We start from the raw sequence: 17,982 nt of genomic DNA, 5'->3' as shown, positions 1-17,982 counted from the left end.
ACTGAAGAATCGTATTCATTCAATGCCTCTACTCTTCTGAAAGCCCACCCAATGCCTCTACTTTCTCAGAAGACGAAGGAAATTTGGCATGTCTGCTACGACTTGCAGTAACTTTTACAGATGCACCACAGAAAGCATTCTCTCTGGTTGTATCACAGCTAGGTATGGCTCCTGCTCTGTCCACGGCCACAAGAAACTACAAAGAGTCGTGAATGAAGCCCAGTCCATCAGGCAAACCAGCTCCCAACCATTGACTCTGTCTACACTTGCCACTGCCTCGGAAAAGCTGCCAACATATTCAAGCGCCCTGAACATACTCTCTTCCATCAGGAAAAAGGTGCAAAAGTCTGAAGTCACATACCAACCAACTCAAGAACAGGTTCTTCCCTGCTGCCATCAAACTTTTGAATGGACCTATCGCGTATTAAGTTGATCTTTCACTACACTCTAGCTACGATGTACAACACGTTCTGCACTCTTTCCTTCTCTATGTACGGTATGCTTTGTCTATACAGCTTGCATGAAACAATACTTTTCACTGTATACTAACACATGCGACAATAATAAATCAAATAAAATCAAAAAGCGTAAGATTGTAAAGTAAAACTTAAGTTTTTCCAAATATAAAGCTCAGTGAAACAATTTGCCAAATAAACAATTTCTACAACATATCTTCCACACTAAATGTCTTTTGACTGCAATGAGATTGTTAATTTAATGCCAAACAGGAACGAGTTTTGTACTACATTCTAAGTCGATGAGGAACTGGTTCCCAATTACTCAAACCTTTCCACCAGGGTCATATAGCCCTTGACTCGTTGTAACCCTGGTCCAAACATGCACAAAACAGTTCAACAGGCAGGTGGTTGTCACTGTCCTAGATTCCAAGGCTTGATAGAGTGTGACAATAAGGAACCCTGGTAAATTGAAGGCAATGGAAATCAGGGGGAAAACCATCCATTGATTGGAATCACACTTAGCACAAAGGAAGTTGTCAGAGGTCAATCATCTCAGTCCCAGGACACTGTTGCATGAATTCCTCAGTGTCCAAAGCCCAATCACCTTCCACTGCTTCATTAATTACCTTCCTTTCATTATGAGGTCAGAAATGGAAATGTTGAGTATCATTCACAGCTCTTTAAATACTAAGTACTTTTCAATGGACCTACCTTATATTAAGGTGATCTTTCTCTGTACCTTAGCTATGACTATAACACTGCATTTTGCACCCTCTCCTTTTCTTCTCTCCTATGTACTCAACGAATGCTTTTGTCTGTATGACACAAGAAACACGACTCATTTCATACAAATACATGTGACAATAATAAATTAAATCAAGTCAAATCAAATGAAGCCCTGATGCACAATATGCAGCAGGACCTGGACAACATTCAGGTTTGGGCTGATGAATGAGTGACAAATAACAACAGGGCCAGGCGATGACCATCTCCAACAAGCAAGAATCCAACTGCTGCCCCTTATCATTCAATGGCATTTTTGTCCATCAGTGAGTCACTCGTTATCAACATCCTGGGATTACGACTGACCAGAAAGTGATCTGGACCAACAAAATAAATACCGTGGCTACTAGAGTAGGTCGTAGACTGAGAATCCTGTATAGTATAACTAAACTCCCGATTCACCAAAGCTCTCCAATGCACTAATCAAGAGTGTGATGGGACAAGGAACAAAGTAGTCTGTTGCTCAGCATCCTAATCACCACCTTTAACATTCACTCCCTCCACCACTGACGCACAGTAGCAGCAGCATCATGATATAGAAGATGCACTTCAGCAACTCACCAAGGATCCTTTAACTTCACCTTCCAAATGCACAGTTGCCATCACCTAGTAGGACAAGGGCAGCAGTTGCTTGTGAACACCATCACCTGCAAGTTTCCCTCCAAGCCATAAATCATCTTGATTTGGAACTGCATCACCACTTTTTCACTGTCACAGGTTCAAAATCCTGGATTGCCCTCCTCAGCAACACTGTGGATGTTGCTGCACCAGATAGTCTGTAGCAGTTCAAGAAGATTGTTCACCACCATCTTCTCAAGCGCAATTAGGGAGGGGTAATAAATGCTGATCTTGTCAGCAGTGCTCACATTCTGCCAAAGAATTGAGAAAGAACCTCACCCTGTTTTCAACTATGTTTGAGATATAATCACACTAAAACTCCAACAGGCCAAGAAACCTGCATCTGACCAGTTTAAAGTTTTAAAGTTCATTTATTAGTGTCACAAGTAGGCCTACATTAACACTGCAACAAAGTTATTGTGAACATAAGAAATAGGAGCAGGAGTAGGCCATCTAGCCCCTCGAGCCAGCCCCGCCATTCAATAAGACCATGGGCTGATCTGATAGTGGTTCAGTTCCACTTACCCGCCTGCTCCCTTATTGATCAGAAATCTATCTACCTGTGACATAAACATATTTAACGAGGTAGCCTCCACTGCTTCAATGGGCAGAGAATTTCAAAGATTCACCACCCTCTGGGAGAAGAAGTTCCTCCTCAACTCTGTTCTGAATTGACTCCTCCTTATTTTGAGGCTGTGCGCTCTAGTTCTCGTTTCCAATCTAAGTGGAAATAATCTCTCTGTTTCCACCCTGTCTAGCCCCTTCATTATCTTATATGTCTCTATAAAATCTCCCCTCAGCCTTCTAAACTCCAACGAGTACAGGCCCAGTCTACTCAATCTCTCCTCATAAGCTAACCCCCTCATCTCTGGAATCCACCTGGTGCACTCCCTCCAAAGCTAATATATCCTTTCTCAAATAAGGGGACCAAAATTGCACACAGTACTCTAGGTGCAGCCTCACCAGTACCTTGTACAATTGCAGCAAGACCTCCCTGCTTTTATACTCCATCCCCCTTGCGATAAAGGCCAACATTCCATTTGCTTTCTTGATCACCTGCTGCTCGGCAAACTGAGTTTTTGTGATTCATGCACAAGGACCCCAGGTTCCTCTGCACAGTAGCATGTTATAATTTTTCACCATTTAAATAATAGTCCATTTCACTATTATTCCTTCCAAAGTGGATAACCTCACACTTGCCAACATTATACTCCATCTGTCAGATCCTTGCCCACTCACTTAGCCTATCCAAATCTCTCTGCAGACTTTCCATGTCCTACACGCAATTTGCTTTCCCACTCATCTTTGTGTCATCCACAAACTTTGTTACCCTACACTCAGTCCCCTCCTCCAGATCATCTACGTATATGGTAAACAATTGAGGCCCCAGCACCGATCCCTGCAGCACGCCACTAGCCACCAACTGCTAACCGGGAAAGCACCCACTTATTCCAACTCTCTGCTTTCTGTTAGATAGCCAATCCTCAATCCATGCTAACACTTTACCCCCAACTCCGTGTACCTTAATCATATGCAGCAACCTTTTGTGAGGCACCTTATCGAATGCCTTCTGGAAATCTAAAAACACCACATCCACGGGTTCCCCTCTGTCAACTGCACTCGTTACATCTTCATAAAAATCCAGTAAATTTGTCAAACATGACTTTCCCTTCATAAATCCATGCTGCGTCTGCTTGATTGAACCATTCTTTTCCAGGTGTCCTGCTATTTCTTCCTTAATGATAGATTCCAGCATTTTCCCAACTACGGACATTAAGTTAACCAGCCTGTAGTCATCCGCCTTCTGTCTACCTCCTTTTTTAAACAGTGGCGTCACATTAGCTGTTTTCCAATCAGCTGGCACCTCCCCAGAGTTCAGCGAATTTTCATAAATCACATCTAACGCATTTGCTATTACTTTTGCCATTTCTTTTAGTACCCTGGGATGCATTCCATCCAGACCCGGGGACTTGTCTACCTTTACTCCCATTAACCTACCCAACACTACCTCTTTAGTAATAGTGATCGTTTTAAGGTCCTCACCCCCTACAGTCCCATGACCGTCAATTATCGGTATGCTATTTGAGTCCTCCACCGTGACGACCAACACAAAAAAACTTGTTTACGGCCTCGGCCATTTCCTCATTTCGCATTATTAATTCCCCCTTCTCAACTTCTAAGGGTCCAACATTTACTTTAGCCGTTTTATATATTTGTAAAAACTTTTACTATCAGTTTTTATATTTTGTGCTAGTTTGGTTTCATAATCTATTTTTCCTTTCTTTATTGCTTTCTTAATAGTTCTTTGTTGTTTTTTTAAAGCTTTCCCAATCTTCTACTTCCCCACTAATTTTGGCCACTCTGGTTTTTAATTTGATACTCTCCTTTATTTCCTTAGTTATCCATGGCACGTTATCCCATTTCTTACATTCCTCCTTCTTCACTGGAATATAATTTTGCTGAGTACTGAGAAAAATCTCCTTAAAAATCCTCCACTATTCCTCAGCTGTCCTACCAAATAGTCTGCACTCCCAGTCTACACTAGCCAACTCCGCCCTGATCCTATCATACTCACCTTTGTTCAAGCAGAGGTTATTGCAGAAGGTCAGGGGGCATGGAGTTGGAGGTAGGGTGTTAGCGTGGATAGAGGACTGGTTGTCAAATAGGAGGCAGAGAGTGGGGGTCAATGGGTGCTATTCGGATTGGCGGATGGTGACTAGTGGAGTGCCCCAGGGGTCGGTGCTGGGGCCTCAGCTATTTACCATTTATATAGATGATCTGGAGGAGGGAACCGAGTGTAGGGTGTCGAAATTTGCTGATGTCACCAAAATTGGTGGAAAGGCAAATTGTGCGGAGGGTGGGGAGAGTCTGCAGAAGGATCTAGATAGGCTGGGCGAATGGGCCAGGAAATGGCAAATGGAATTTAATGTTGGCAAGTGCGAGGTGGTCCACTTTGGTAGTAATAATGGTAGGAAGGATTATTACTTACGTGGAGAAAAACTGCAGCAGGCGACGGTGCAGAGGGACCTCGGGGTCCTTGTGCATGAGTCGCAAAAACCCAGCTTGCAGGTGGTCAGGAAGGCTAATGGGATGCTGGCCTTCATAGCGAGGGGAATTGAATATAAAAGTAGGGAGGTCTTGCTGCGGCTATATAGGGCATTGGTGAGGCCGCAGCTGGAGTACTGTGTGCAGTTTTGGGCGCCATACTTACGCAAGGACATTTTGGCCTTGGAGGGAGTGCAGAGGAGGTTTACTAGGCTGATGCCGGAGTTGAGGGGGTTGAGCTATGAGGAGAGGCTGAATAAATTAGGCTTGTATACGTTAGAGTTTAGAAGAATGAGGGGAGATCTCATTGAGACGTATAAGATGATGAATGGGATGGATAGGATAGAGGTGGAGAGACTCTTCCCGCTCAGAAAGGATAGCAGGACTAGGGGGCACAGCCTCAAGATAAAGGGGGGGCGGTTTAGAACAGAGTTGAGGAGGAACTTCTTCACTCAAAGGGTGGTGAATCTCTGCCCGTTGAAGTGGTGGAGGCTGCCTCGCTAAATATTTTTAAGACGTGGGTTGATGGGTTTTTGATAAGAGAGGGGATTAAGGGTTATGGGGAGAGGGCGGGAATGTGGAACTGAGCCACGACAGATCAGCCATGATCTTATTGAATGGCGGGGCAGGCTCGAAGGGCTAGCTGGCCTACTCCTGCTCCTATTTCTTATGTTCTTATGTTCAGAGGACACTGGTTTGGGACCCTACTTTCTCACCCTCCATCTGTGAAAATTCCCTAGTCACCACACTCCAGCACCTGTTCCGGTACACTGAGGAGGGATTTAGAATGGCCAATGCACCTAACCAGCACGCCTTTTGGACTGTGGGAGGAAACCGGAGTACCTGGAGGTAACCCACACAGCCACAGGGAGAACATGCGAACTCCACACAGACAGTGACCCAAGCCAGGAATCGAACCCAGGTCCCTGGCTCTGTAAGGCAGCAGTGCTGGCCACTGTGCCACTGTGTCGCCCAGCTGCTTATGCTGAAGTAAAACTAAAAGGATAGAATGCCACTCCCAATAGCAGTCAGTGCTTCCTTACTTACTTCAAGTTTAATTTTGTGAAACTTCAATGCAATCATAATCTGACAAAAATAACCATTAAATTTGTCTCCAAAATTTATTTAAAGTACTCAATGCTATGGTACAGAATGTGATGCATTCATTTACTTCTGAAGCTGTCAGACATGCAACTGCAAATAGTAGCTTAAAATTATTTTAGATTGGAATCTTTGAACCTAGTCATATCCAGATTGGTTTACTTTTATAGCTGTTCATTGACAAATAAAATTGATTAACATATTGCTTGGTAATTGATGAGAAGTTGAGGAAATTTAGTTCTTCCTCCTCGGTAAGTATTTTGACAAATATTCAAAAAGAAATAAAATCCCAGGGGTCTGCATTAAAGCTCTATTCCACGATGGTCATGATTACACATAACATCAGATCTCATTTATCAATCTCAGAAATAATCTAAAAGTCAGTGTTAATTTTGATGAAGGCACCATTTCCCAGGGATGGCACAGCATGCTGGAGTCATTGATGGTAGCATTCAATGATTTTCTGTATAACAATAATGTTGAAATCAATGTTATTGAGCTGAGACCAGACACCTTCCAGGAAGAGGAAAAGCAAATGACTGTTCTAGAACACACACACACACCAATAGCAAACAGCACTGCCAGAAACGTGACATTAAAATATCTTGATGCAAAATATGGTGCAAGAAAAATCAGATAGCAAATACATAATTAATGTAAAAACCATCCAAATAATGGCATTTTGCCAGTAGCAATATTTACATTTAGAAAGCAGTTAGTACATTTTATAGTTGTTGATTTACATGCACAGAATGAAAACGTCAATTGTAAATATGCTAGATTTTTAGTTAAAAGTAGTTTCTGAAGTGCTGTGTGGAACGTTTGCAAAAGCCAGACTCTACATTTTCCTAATGTCTATACTAAAATCAACACTTCTAAAACATGAATTAATGTTGTTAGCAAGTTCAAATTCTTTGTAATTTTAAGCATAACAATTACCGTCCCCACTAATTTCATCTGTGAATCCAGGCAGCAAGAGAGAGAAAGAGGAGAAACAAGGAAGGAAAAAAAGTGGAAAAAATGCATTATTATTAGAGACAAGGAACAAAGACAACAATCACTTTCAGGAACAAAAGGGACAGAAAATGCAAGGAAATATAAATTACATGGGATTGCTACAAAAATTAAAACTGAATTAACAGGTGGTTTAAAAATAAATCTTTATGAATTCCATAAGACTCTAAGTTAATGTTTCATTTTCCCATCCTTAAATTGGGATGAATCATTAAGGTATTAATACTGGAAATTAAATCAATTTCCACACTTGGCAGCATCTGTCAACATCAACCACTCACTCCCTCTTCAAGTACAGTTTCCCAGATACAAAAAAAATCGTTACCTTGCCTATCAATATGCTTAGAAGCTAGATGAACCTTGCTAGAATGTTCAACACGTCTGTTGACCAGCTTTTGTGCTCAGAATTCATGTCCATCAGGCTGACAAACTGAAAACTATTTCACTTGGGACCCAAAAGCTAGCAGAAAGAGGACACTTACATTCCATTAGTTTGGGCTGGAGTCAGACTCAGATGTTGAACAATTGCATCATGATAACTTCACTAGACTTGTAATCCAAAGGCCCAGATTCCTGCTGTGGGGGCAAGAGTTCAAAAACCCACCAAGGCAGCTGGTGCAATTTAGAAATGTTTTGAAGTTTAATTTGTGATTTGATTTTGTTTCAGGCTGTTTCCCTTGAACTAGTTCATTTAGTTTAATTGGTTTGCACAAGAGTGGGAAATAAAATGATACACTATAATGTAACAAGATCTAGGCTCAAGTTTGCCGAGGGAATAACAAACTGAGCAGCATGTCATGGATTTCTAATATGCAACCTGTTGTCACCTCAACAGCAGAATTGAAAGAATGTTCGGGGAAGGCCCGGGGCAGGAGCTGGATGGAAACCAAGTGCTTAATCAGGAATAGTCATCAGAGAAACATAGCAAAGTGTGTTAAAATTTTGTCAATAAAATCCTTAAACTTTAGATGGAAAATTATTCAGTGTTGAATGCACTTGGTAGACTCCTTATATTAAACAATTGGGCGCACCAGTCATCATATTAGCTTAAGTAGCCAAGATAATTTTTGAGAAGGACAGTAGAATAATTTTAATATTGAAAAGTTCCTTTATGCAAGCTTTGGTTTGAAAGGAATAAGTTTTTTCAAAACTGCTACAAAGCTTCAGTGAAAAAGTTAAAAAGGTTAGAAAAACCATGGTAATAAATCAATTGGCATTTTACGACATCTTGTTCTACTTCAAACTTAAGATGGAAAGAGGCATTAAATACAGATTTTTAATTTCATATTTTCAATAAGGATCACAGTTTAATGCATATATAAAGTATGTACAGTATAAAATTCTCAAATTCCATTCAGGAAATATAAATTAAAAATCTGAGTAGAACAATTTCTACTTGAAAAAGCAGAATGAATGCAAGATATTGCATTAGCAGACAAGCAAATTATACTAATTGCACGTTGAAAGTTAGGCTAAATCAAAAAACTGCAGATGCAGGAAAGCTAAAGTAAAAGCAGAAAATACTGGAAATATTGTCAGCACCGGTGGAAAGAAAAACAGGTTAATGCTTTAGGTCAATGCCCTTTCTCAGAATTGGAAAAAATTAGCACTGTAACAGGCTTCAAGCGAGTAGAGGCGGGCAAAGGAGGAAGAAAAATGGAAGGTCTGAGATACAGTGAAAGGTAGGAATGATTAAATGACAAAAGGGATGGCAGTGAAAGAGAAAAGGTGATGGTAAAGGGACAAGTAAGAAAACAAAAGCATGGATCTAGAAGCAATATAAATGGAACAAGCAGAATCATAACCAACAGCTGCTATCTGAAAAGAAAACCAAAGAAAACAAAAACACAAACAAAAAAAGTAGAAAATGAGGAAAGAAGTTATGATCTGAAATTGTTAAACTAAATGTTGAGTCCAAAGGGCCGTAAGGTGCTGAAAGATGAACCAACTTCATTCTTCCCTCTACCAACTATCTGTGATTGCTGTATTTGCACCCCTGTTGTCACACTTGATGAGATGCTCTTCTGGTCCTCATATTCATGCCATCACACCAACTATTTCCACCTTCAGCACATAGTCCAACCTCACCCTACCTCAGTTCATATGCTGCTGAAACTGATTCCAACCTTCGTTATGTCCAGACTTTACCATTCCAACACATTCCTGGCTGGTCTCCCGCATTCTACTTTGCTCAGCTTAAGATGATCTAAAACTCTGTGTGCATATCTTATCTCACACCAAGTTCACTGACCTGCATTGATGTAATTTTAAAATTTGCATCCTTGTTTTCAAATCTCAACATGGTCTAGCTGGTCTGTCACTGTAAACTTCTCCAGCCCCACAACTTTTCAAGATATTGGCGCTTCTCTAATTCTGGCATTTTAAATGCTTCACCACCAGTGGCTGTGCCCAAGTCCCAGGTTCTGGAATATCCAGCCTACACTCCTACTTCACTTTCATCCTTGAATACACTCTTCAACACTTATTTCTTTGGCCAAGTATTTTCTCAACTGACTTAGTATCACCGTAGGGCCTTGGGACACCTTATATTTATATACTACCTTTAACATTGCTGTTGCTGACGTTGAGATGCTGTTCCTCAAGTTTATGTTGGGTTTCAATGGAACAGTAAAGGACAGCAAGAGAGATCAGGGTGAGAGTGGATTGGAGAATTAAAATGGTAGGTGACAGGAAGGCCAGGGTTACACTTGCACACTGATTGGAGATGCTCCACAAAGTGGTTACTCAAACTGAGTTTGATTCCTTCGTGTGCAGGGGATCACATAGTGAATATAAATTGCAAGAATGTAAACACGCTGCTGTTCCTCTTGGATGGAGTTTTTTTTGGGGCCTTGGAAGATGACGAGGAAGGAAATTAACATCTCACCTCCGTGCTGTTGACCTCCGACATTAGCTCTGTTTCCATTTCCACAGATGCTTTCAGGCACTCAGAGCATTTTCAGAATTAGTTATTGAAACATTATGTTATTGTTGATATTAATGGAAGTTGTTCTACCAGGCCATCAACAACAAGCAAATATATGTTACTTGAAGGTGACTGAACATTGCCGAATACAGTGGTCATGGAATTTACTTTGCTGTCTCTCTTGCAAGAAGACGTATTCTTTTTCTGTTTTAAAATTTCTCCTTAATATTTATCAGTAACTGTCAACAGTAAAGTTCTGTCTTTGCAAACTAGATAAACATTAGCAAATTAACATGACGATGGGCTGAATGACTTCTTTCTGCAACCCAAATGTTTCATGGTTCTAATTGTTTGGGCCATCCCACTCCAGAAAGAATGTGTCCATTTATATAAAATCACCTTTAAATACAAAGGCGAACATTCAATTTTATTGGATAAATAGCTTTGGTTGATCAGACAGGTTATAAAGTACATATGCCAAATGATAATGTGCATGAATACTACAAACACAAGTGCTGTTTAAAGACTAGTGCAATCTCAATCACAAAGCTGAAGTGTTAGACTGAAGACTACAGTTAAATTAATCAAGGCAATACTCTAGATTTTTCATGAAGTCAAACAGCAATCCAGTACCCTTGGGTGTATGATGAGAGCAGAGGATGAAGGGAAGAAAACGTCTGGCTTTTTTAACTCTGGGCTGCCAATGATTCATTCCTTCAGTGTTGACAGGAATAAAGGAAAAATTGAACATCATGATGAAATACAAAATATTTTACAAATTGGAAATTCAATGAACAAAGAAACCTTAAAACTTTATGAAATGCCAAAGTTTTCAAATATCATTACGAGCTGCTTCAAAGGCGCTAAGCAACAAAAACTATTACTTCTGTTGCCTGTAGCTTGAGATGTACATTTTCACTTGAACAGTGCTGTCTTTTACCTGTAAGCAGCCACCCATTGTTGTGAACAACTATATGAAAAGTTGCTTCTTCACTATTGCTGGAACAAAAATGGTGTTAAAGCTCTTCACCTTGCACTCATCAGCATAGATGAAAGAAGGAAGATGCTGAATCTCATGCAACGTAAGTTCTTCTTCCCTTTGGGATTTAGCATTCTTACATCTGTCCTGATGAGTGCAAGACTAAAAGCTTTGACATCATGACAGACTTTTCAGCACTCAAACTATACTATTAATTGACTATTTCTTCACTCCCTTTCTTCCAGAGTCACGTCAATAAAATATATTACAACATTTTTTTCTTTTCAATCTTCCATTTACATATTTAGCAGCTCAAAATTTTGCTTTCTCCTTTCCATTTTTAAATGGATTTTCTGAAGAAACACATGTATATTAATCAGAAGTCAGAAGTTGCAGCGTGACATAGATAGGATGCAAGACTGGGCAGAGAAGTGGCAGATGGACTTCAACGCAGATAAATGTGTAGTGGTCCATTTTGGCAGGACCAATGAGATGAAAGAGTACAATATCAAGGGTAGGAGTCTTAGCAGCATTGAGGAGAAGGATCTTGGGGTCCGGGTCCATAGGACTCTTAAATCGGCCTCGCAGGTGGAGGATGTAGTCAAGAAGGCGTATGGCGTACTGGTCTTCATTAATCGAGGGATTGAGTTTAGGAGTCGGGAGGTAATGCTGTAACTTTATAAGACCCGTGTCAGGCCCCACATGGAGTACTGTGCGCAGTTCTGGTCGCCTCACTACAGGAAGGATGTGGAAGCTATGCGGAAGAGGGTGCAGAGGAGATTTACAAGGATGTTGCCTGGATTGGGAGGCATGCCTTATGAAGATAGGTTGAGGGAACAAGGTCTCTTCTCCCTGGAGAGATGAAGGTTGAGAGGCGACCTGATAGAGGTTTTTAAAATGTTGAGAGGAATAGATAGGGTGGATTCTCGGAGGCTATTTCCCAGGGCTGAAATGGTCGCTATGAGAGGACACAGGTTTGCTGGGAAGCAAGTACAGAGGAGATGTTAGGGGTAAGTTTTTCACTCAGAGGGTGGTGAGTGAGTGGAATCGGCTGCCATCGGTGGTGGTAGAGGTGAACTCGCTGGGGTCTTTTAAAAGACTTCTGGACGAGTATATGGGATTTAATGGGATTGGGAGTTACAGATAGTTCTATGGCTTGGTAGGTATGGATGTGATCGGTGCAACTTGTGGGCCGAAGGGCCTGTTTGTGCTGTAGTGTTCTATGTAATCCTTTCCTATCTCTGTCCATTCATGCCCATTGCCTTTTTCTTCTCCTTCCCAGTCTCTGCAATCATAATTTCCCCTAAGGCAACACCACATTAAATGCAGGCTCATAGGACTAGGGTTAATATATCAGTATGGATTGAGCAATGGTTAAGCAACAGAAAACAGAGTAGGAATAAATAAGTCATTTTTGAGCTAGTCGGCTAAAACACACAGGGTACTACATGGGTCAGTGCTTGAGGTTCAGTGGTTCTAATCTTTACTAATGGCTTAGGTAAGACAAGTCTGATGAGGTAAATTGCAAGAAAAATGCAAAAACGTTGTAAAGGGGCATAGGCAAATTAAGCGAGTGGGCAAGAACATGGCAAATGGAATTTCATGTGAAAAAGTGCAAGGCTGGATTATTTGCTGTGGGCGAGTTTCCTGCACCCCAGTGTAAATTTTGAGGGGTGAGCTCTCTCCCACTCAGTTGATTCATCCCGCTTAAATTTACTGTGTGAGAGCTCTTAATCAGTATGTGGGAGGACTTCCATCCATCTCCAGAAGGAGGTCCTGCCTCTGGGCATCCAGCCAAGTGGAGACCAGCAGCTCTGCATCACACGAGGATCATAGCCACTGCCAATATTGCAGGACGTTCGAAAGACAGATAAATCACAATGTCCCTAAAACAAATTAAATCCAGAATCTTATGAGGGTGGGTTGGCAAGAACTGACAAGAAGGGTGAGGGGACATGTTGGACATGGCAGAGAAAGGATGGAAATGGAGAGGAAAAACTGTGGGAGTTGGGCACGCTCCAATTGGCACAGGGGCCCCAGGATGGAGACACCCCTGCCTTTCGCTGACCTTGGACAGCATGTTTTCTTTCAGCAATGCTGGTATGGATTGAGAATCTATTAACAGGCAAAAATCAGACAATAGGAATAAATGGGTCATTCTCAGGATGGTAAGCTGTTACTAGTGGGTACCACAAATATCAGTGCTGGGGCCACAGCAGTTCATAATCTATATATAAATGATCCGAATTTGTTGATGACACAAAGCTAAATGGAAATGTAAATTGTGAGAAGGATGTAAAGGAGCTTCTAGGGGACTTGGACAAGCTAAGTGAAAGGGCAAGAACACGGCAGATAGAATATAATACCAGAAAGCATGAAATAATCCATTTTGGTTAAAAAAACAGAAAGTTTGCTGGAATCGCGAGAGGTTGGGAACTGATGTCCAAAGGGACTTGGGTGTCCTTGTTCATGAGCCATTAAAAGACAGCATGCAGGTGCAGCAGTCAATTGGGAAGGCAAGTGATATGGTGGCCTTCATTGCAAGGTGACTTGAGTACAGGAGTAAAGGTGTCTTACTTTGACCTTCAAAGACATAACTATCTCTGAATTCCCCCACAATTAACTTCCAGGGTTACCACGGGCAAGAAACTGAACTGATCTAGCCGTATGAATAATGCAGCTATCAAAGCAGCTCAAAGGCTAGGAATTTTGCGGCAAGTACTTCACTTCCCGACTGCTCAAAACTTGTCCACCATCCATAAAGCACAAAAAAGGAGTGCATTAGAATAGTTCTACTTGCTTGGACCAGCTCCAATTACACTCAAGAAGCTTGACACCATCCAGGGCAAAGCAGCCTGCTTGATTGAATATTTGTGGAAGGATTGCCAATCTCGCCACCACCAAGAAACACTAGCAACCACGTGGACCATCAATAAGATGCACTGCAGGAACTCCCAAGTTTACTTAAGCAGCACTTGCCAAATCCACAAACATTACCATCTAGAAGGACAAAAATAGCAGATACCTAGAAATACCACCACCTGGAGGATCCCCCCCAGGACAGTCACCATTCTGACTTGTAAGTATATTGTCATTCCTTCACTGTCACTGGGTCAAAATCCTGGAACTCCCTCCCTAACAACACTGTGGGTGTACCAACATCTTAGGGACTGCAGCAGTTCAAGAAGGCAGCTCAACACCACCTTCTTAAGGGCTACTAGGGATGGGCAATAAATGCTGGTCCAACCAGTGACACCCACAACCCATGAATGAATTTTTAAAAAATACTGCAATAACATTGTTTTGGTGACACTGCATCTGGAGTATTGTATATAGTTTTGATCTCCTTATCTAAGGAAGGATATACATAAAACAGAGGAAGGGCAACAGAGATTCACCAGACTAATTCCTGGATGGTGGGGTTGTTTGGAGGGAAAATTGAACAAACTGGGTCTATATTCTTAGCTTAGAAGAATGAGGCAATTTCATTGAAAATTACAAAACTTTTATAGGACGTGGCAGGGTAGAAGTAGATAGGATGTTTTCCCTGATTAGTGAGCCCAGAACCGGGGCAGGCTATTTAAGACTGAGATAAGGAATGGGGTAGCAAAGGAAAGTGGCACTGAAGTAGATGATCAGCAATAGCCTAATTGAATAACAGAACAGGATCAATGGGCCAAATGGCTTATTTTTGCTCCTATGTTCCAGTCATGCCCTCTCTAAGCTCATCTTATCCACTTGCTGCTCTCTCAACCCTCAGCACTAAACTACTGGATGTTGCTTGGTGTGGGAGGTCTTAGGTACGAGGTGAGATTGAGTAAACTAGGGTTGTTCTCCCTGGAAAGACGGGGGTTGAGGGGTGACCTAATAGAAGTTTATAAAATTATGAGGGGCATAGGGTGAACAGTTGGAAGCTTTTTCCCAGGTTGAAAATGACAAACAAGGGGTCACAAGTTTAAGGTAAGGGGGGCAAGGTTCAATACAGATATGCAGGGGACGTTTTTACACAGAGGGTGATGGGGGCCTGGAACGCACTGCCAAGCAAGGTGGTTGAGGCAGACACACTCGGATCACTTATCTAGGTAGCCACATGAACAGACTGGGAATAGAGGGATACAAACAGATGGTCTAGTTAGGAACACATGATCGGTGCAGGCTTGGAAGGCCAAAGGGCCTGTTCCTGTGCTATATTGTTCTTTGTGCTTTATGCTGACCACTCAATTTTTCTTCCTGTCTCGATTGATATGGTTAATGTTTCTCTTTCTCTCCAGGTTCTCTCCTGGTCGCCTTCAAATTTCTCATCAACATTATTCTCCTCAAAAAGCTAGCCCTCGATCCTTTCTGCTTGAAAATTACCACAGTGTTGTTGCCTCCCTTGTTCATACATCTTTACCCCAGAACTCATGCTTGAATCCCTTCAATCAGGTTTCTTCCTCTGACACAGAATTGAAACCCCTCTTATCAAAGTCACAAATTACATCCAATGTAATAGTGACAAAAGCAAGTAATCCTGCTTCCTCTTTTCAACTCATCTGCAACTTCTGACATCACCTGAAAAAGCTGCATCAGTTTCTGCTTGTACACTGGCGATATCCAGCTTTACTTTACCACCGTTTGTTTATCAATCACCACTGTACTCAATGACCTACATAGGCCCTTGGTAAATCAACGCCCCTACGTTAAAATTCTCATTCTTGTTTTCAAATCGTTCCATAGCCTTGCCCCTTATTATCTCTAATCTCCTCCTGCCCCATTCCACTCCAAGATAGCTGCACTTTACTAACTTCTGTCTTTTCAGCAACCTGATTTTAATTGCCCCACTATCATTGGCTGTGCTTTCAGTTGCATAAGTCTCAGGCTCTGGAATTCCCTTCCTCCAGCTCACCTTCCTCAAAAGCACTCCTTAAAACCTACTTCATGGATCAAGCTTTTGGTCACTTGTTCTAATATCTCTTTATGTGGCTTGGTGTCATTATTTGCTTTACAATATCTGTCAAGTAATAAAACATGCAAAACACTTCAAAAATGCTGTATAAGTAAGTACAAGCTATTGTGATGATTTTTATTCTCATTCTTACTTGTTCTCTAAGATTCACATGTTTTCCTGTCGGCTTTTGAAAGAGCTTTAAAGATAAGGAACTGAGCAATGATATATTGCTCTCGGAAGAAAAACAAAAAAAAAGCATGTAATGACTCCACAAAAATAGTTTTACTTGACTAATTAATAACAACAATTAGAACAAAGTAATATACACAGTTAGTTAAATGCAGATGTTGTCAATTAGTTTTTTAGCGCTATCTTAGTATTACCCAAGGTAAATCAAAAGAACACAGAAGTTAAATACCACTGAAAGGAGGAGAACTACTCTGATTTTCAGCTCCTCCTAGCTCTGTGCTGCAAAGAGAGTTAATATGACAGCATATGTATTTACAAAGTCGTCAATACAAATTCATCATAAGTTTGGGAAATTATTTTAACGTTTTTGAAATTTTATAGGGATATGAAAGCTGATCTCAGTAAAAACGGTTAATTAATTTTTGAATTATCACTTTACGGAATGTAATAAAATTTATCGGGGTACTGAAAAAGATACTTCTGTTGGGCATACTGAAGATTAGGATAACAGGAACAAGATTAGGCTATTCAGTCCATCAATCAAGCCTGCTCTGTCATTTAATTAGATCACAACTGATCATCTACCACAGCACAGCCTTTCCACACCATCACCACATCCCTAGATGTCATTCATCTCCAGAAATCCATCAATTTCTGTCTTGAACATGCTCTATGATCGAGTTTCCGCAGCTCTGTGGGGTAAAGAATTCCAATGAATCACATCCTTTGAGTGAAGAAATTCCTCCTCATCTTGGTCTTAAATGCCCTTCCCTTTATCCTGAGATTGTGTCCTCTGGTTTGAGACCAGCCAAGGGAAACATTCTATCTACACCGAGTCTTTAATTAACAGGGCTAAATTTTTAAGCTAATAAATGTGCTGCATGTCTTGATTAATAGTTGGCTGCTTAAATCTGCCTGCCCAAAGAAGAAAATTATAGCAAATGCATTCTCGGTCGGTGGGCATTATAACTTACAACATTAATTTCCTTCTATCCACTTTCACTTCACACTTCCTCTTGCACCGGAGAATGGCACTGAATGCAAGTTACCAAAAACAGGACAGTGGAACATTTGTGCATTTGATGAGTTTAAATATAAAATAATTATCAGATGTTTGTCCAAACTATTAAGGAGGTTGGGCAGAGGTGGGTATCTGGAGTCGGATCAGCTATGATCTCACTGAATATGGAACAGGCTTGAAAGGCTATTCTTGTGCCTATATTTGTCTGTTAAGCTGTTTTCACTCACAGCAAGTGAACATTAGAGCAACAACTTGTTCATTTACATAAATGCACTTTAGGCTGGATTTCATGCTCCTGACAAACAGGATGCATTTTCAGCAGGACAGCATACGAAATAGGTCAGATGGCTCACCCACACCTTTCTGCTCTTCCCTAACTGCTCCTGATAATACGCTAGGTGGGCAGGTGCCAAAGTCAGCAGTCCACCTAGCATATTTAAAGGAATGATTATGAGTTAATTAGGCTTATGAGCAAGCTTATGACCTGAAAGACATGTTGCCCATGCCAAAATATGGTTGGCACTCTAGCTGGTCATCACATATTTGATCAGGATGAAGATAACAAAGCTTAGGGCTGTACAACAGCTAGACAAACGAGTGACAAGGCAGCGTTACTGCAAGAACAGCAAAGTAGGCGAATGATTCACTGAGGGGAACTAAGCAGTGGCAGACAGAATATCTCATTAGCTACTGCAGGGATTTAACAAACAGGCATAAAAGGAGGAGCTTGCAAAATACAAACTCCAAAAACTGGGGCAAAGGGAACATCAAAATATAGCTATCTGTGGGACCCCATGGTGAAAATAACAAACTTGCCTTTACTTACTTTCTGGAAGATGTCATTTTTCTGCCACGAAGTGTGCGACTACAGCGCCATCCTATGTGAATATTAAGTAATGCCATTACAATTTAGGGAGCGTC

At 41.2% G+C, this 17,982-nt stretch overlaps 1 protein-coding gene across 11 annotated transcripts in view; it reads right to left on the bottom strand.

Moving 5' to 3' along the window:
- The window catches only part of LOC145346825 (focal adhesion kinase 1), a 572,567-nt gene that overhangs the window by 192,801 nt on the left and 361,784 nt on the right, over positions 1-17,982 (bottom strand). For 7 of the 11 annotated variants that reach the window (XM_080194620.1, XM_080194613.1, XM_080194612.1 and 4 more), the window contains 2 exons: positions 10,579-10,659; positions 6,945-6,962 (listed from right to left, as the gene is read on the bottom strand). The exons of 2 other annotated variants lie outside the window; for them this stretch is intronic. In XM_080194620.1, coding sequence (XP_080050746.1) covers positions 6,945-6,962; positions 10,579-10,659 — 99 coding nt within the window. The remainder of the gene's footprint in view (positions 1-6,944; positions 6,963-10,578; positions 10,660-17,982) is intronic. 2 more of the 11 variants (XM_080194615.1, XM_080194618.1) reach the window with 1 other exon arrangement.

This window comes from Carcharhinus amblyrhynchos, chromosome 8 (assembly GCF_965287045.1).
Source record: "Carcharhinus amblyrhynchos chromosome 8, sCarAmb.v2.hapA, whole genome shotgun sequence".
Lineage (NCBI taxonomy): Eukaryota > Metazoa > Chordata > Chondrichthyes > Carcharhiniformes > Carcharhinidae > Carcharhinus > Carcharhinus amblyrhynchos.
Note: the sequence above shows the minus strand (reverse complement) of the source record. Positions and strands in the feature narration are given on the sequence as shown.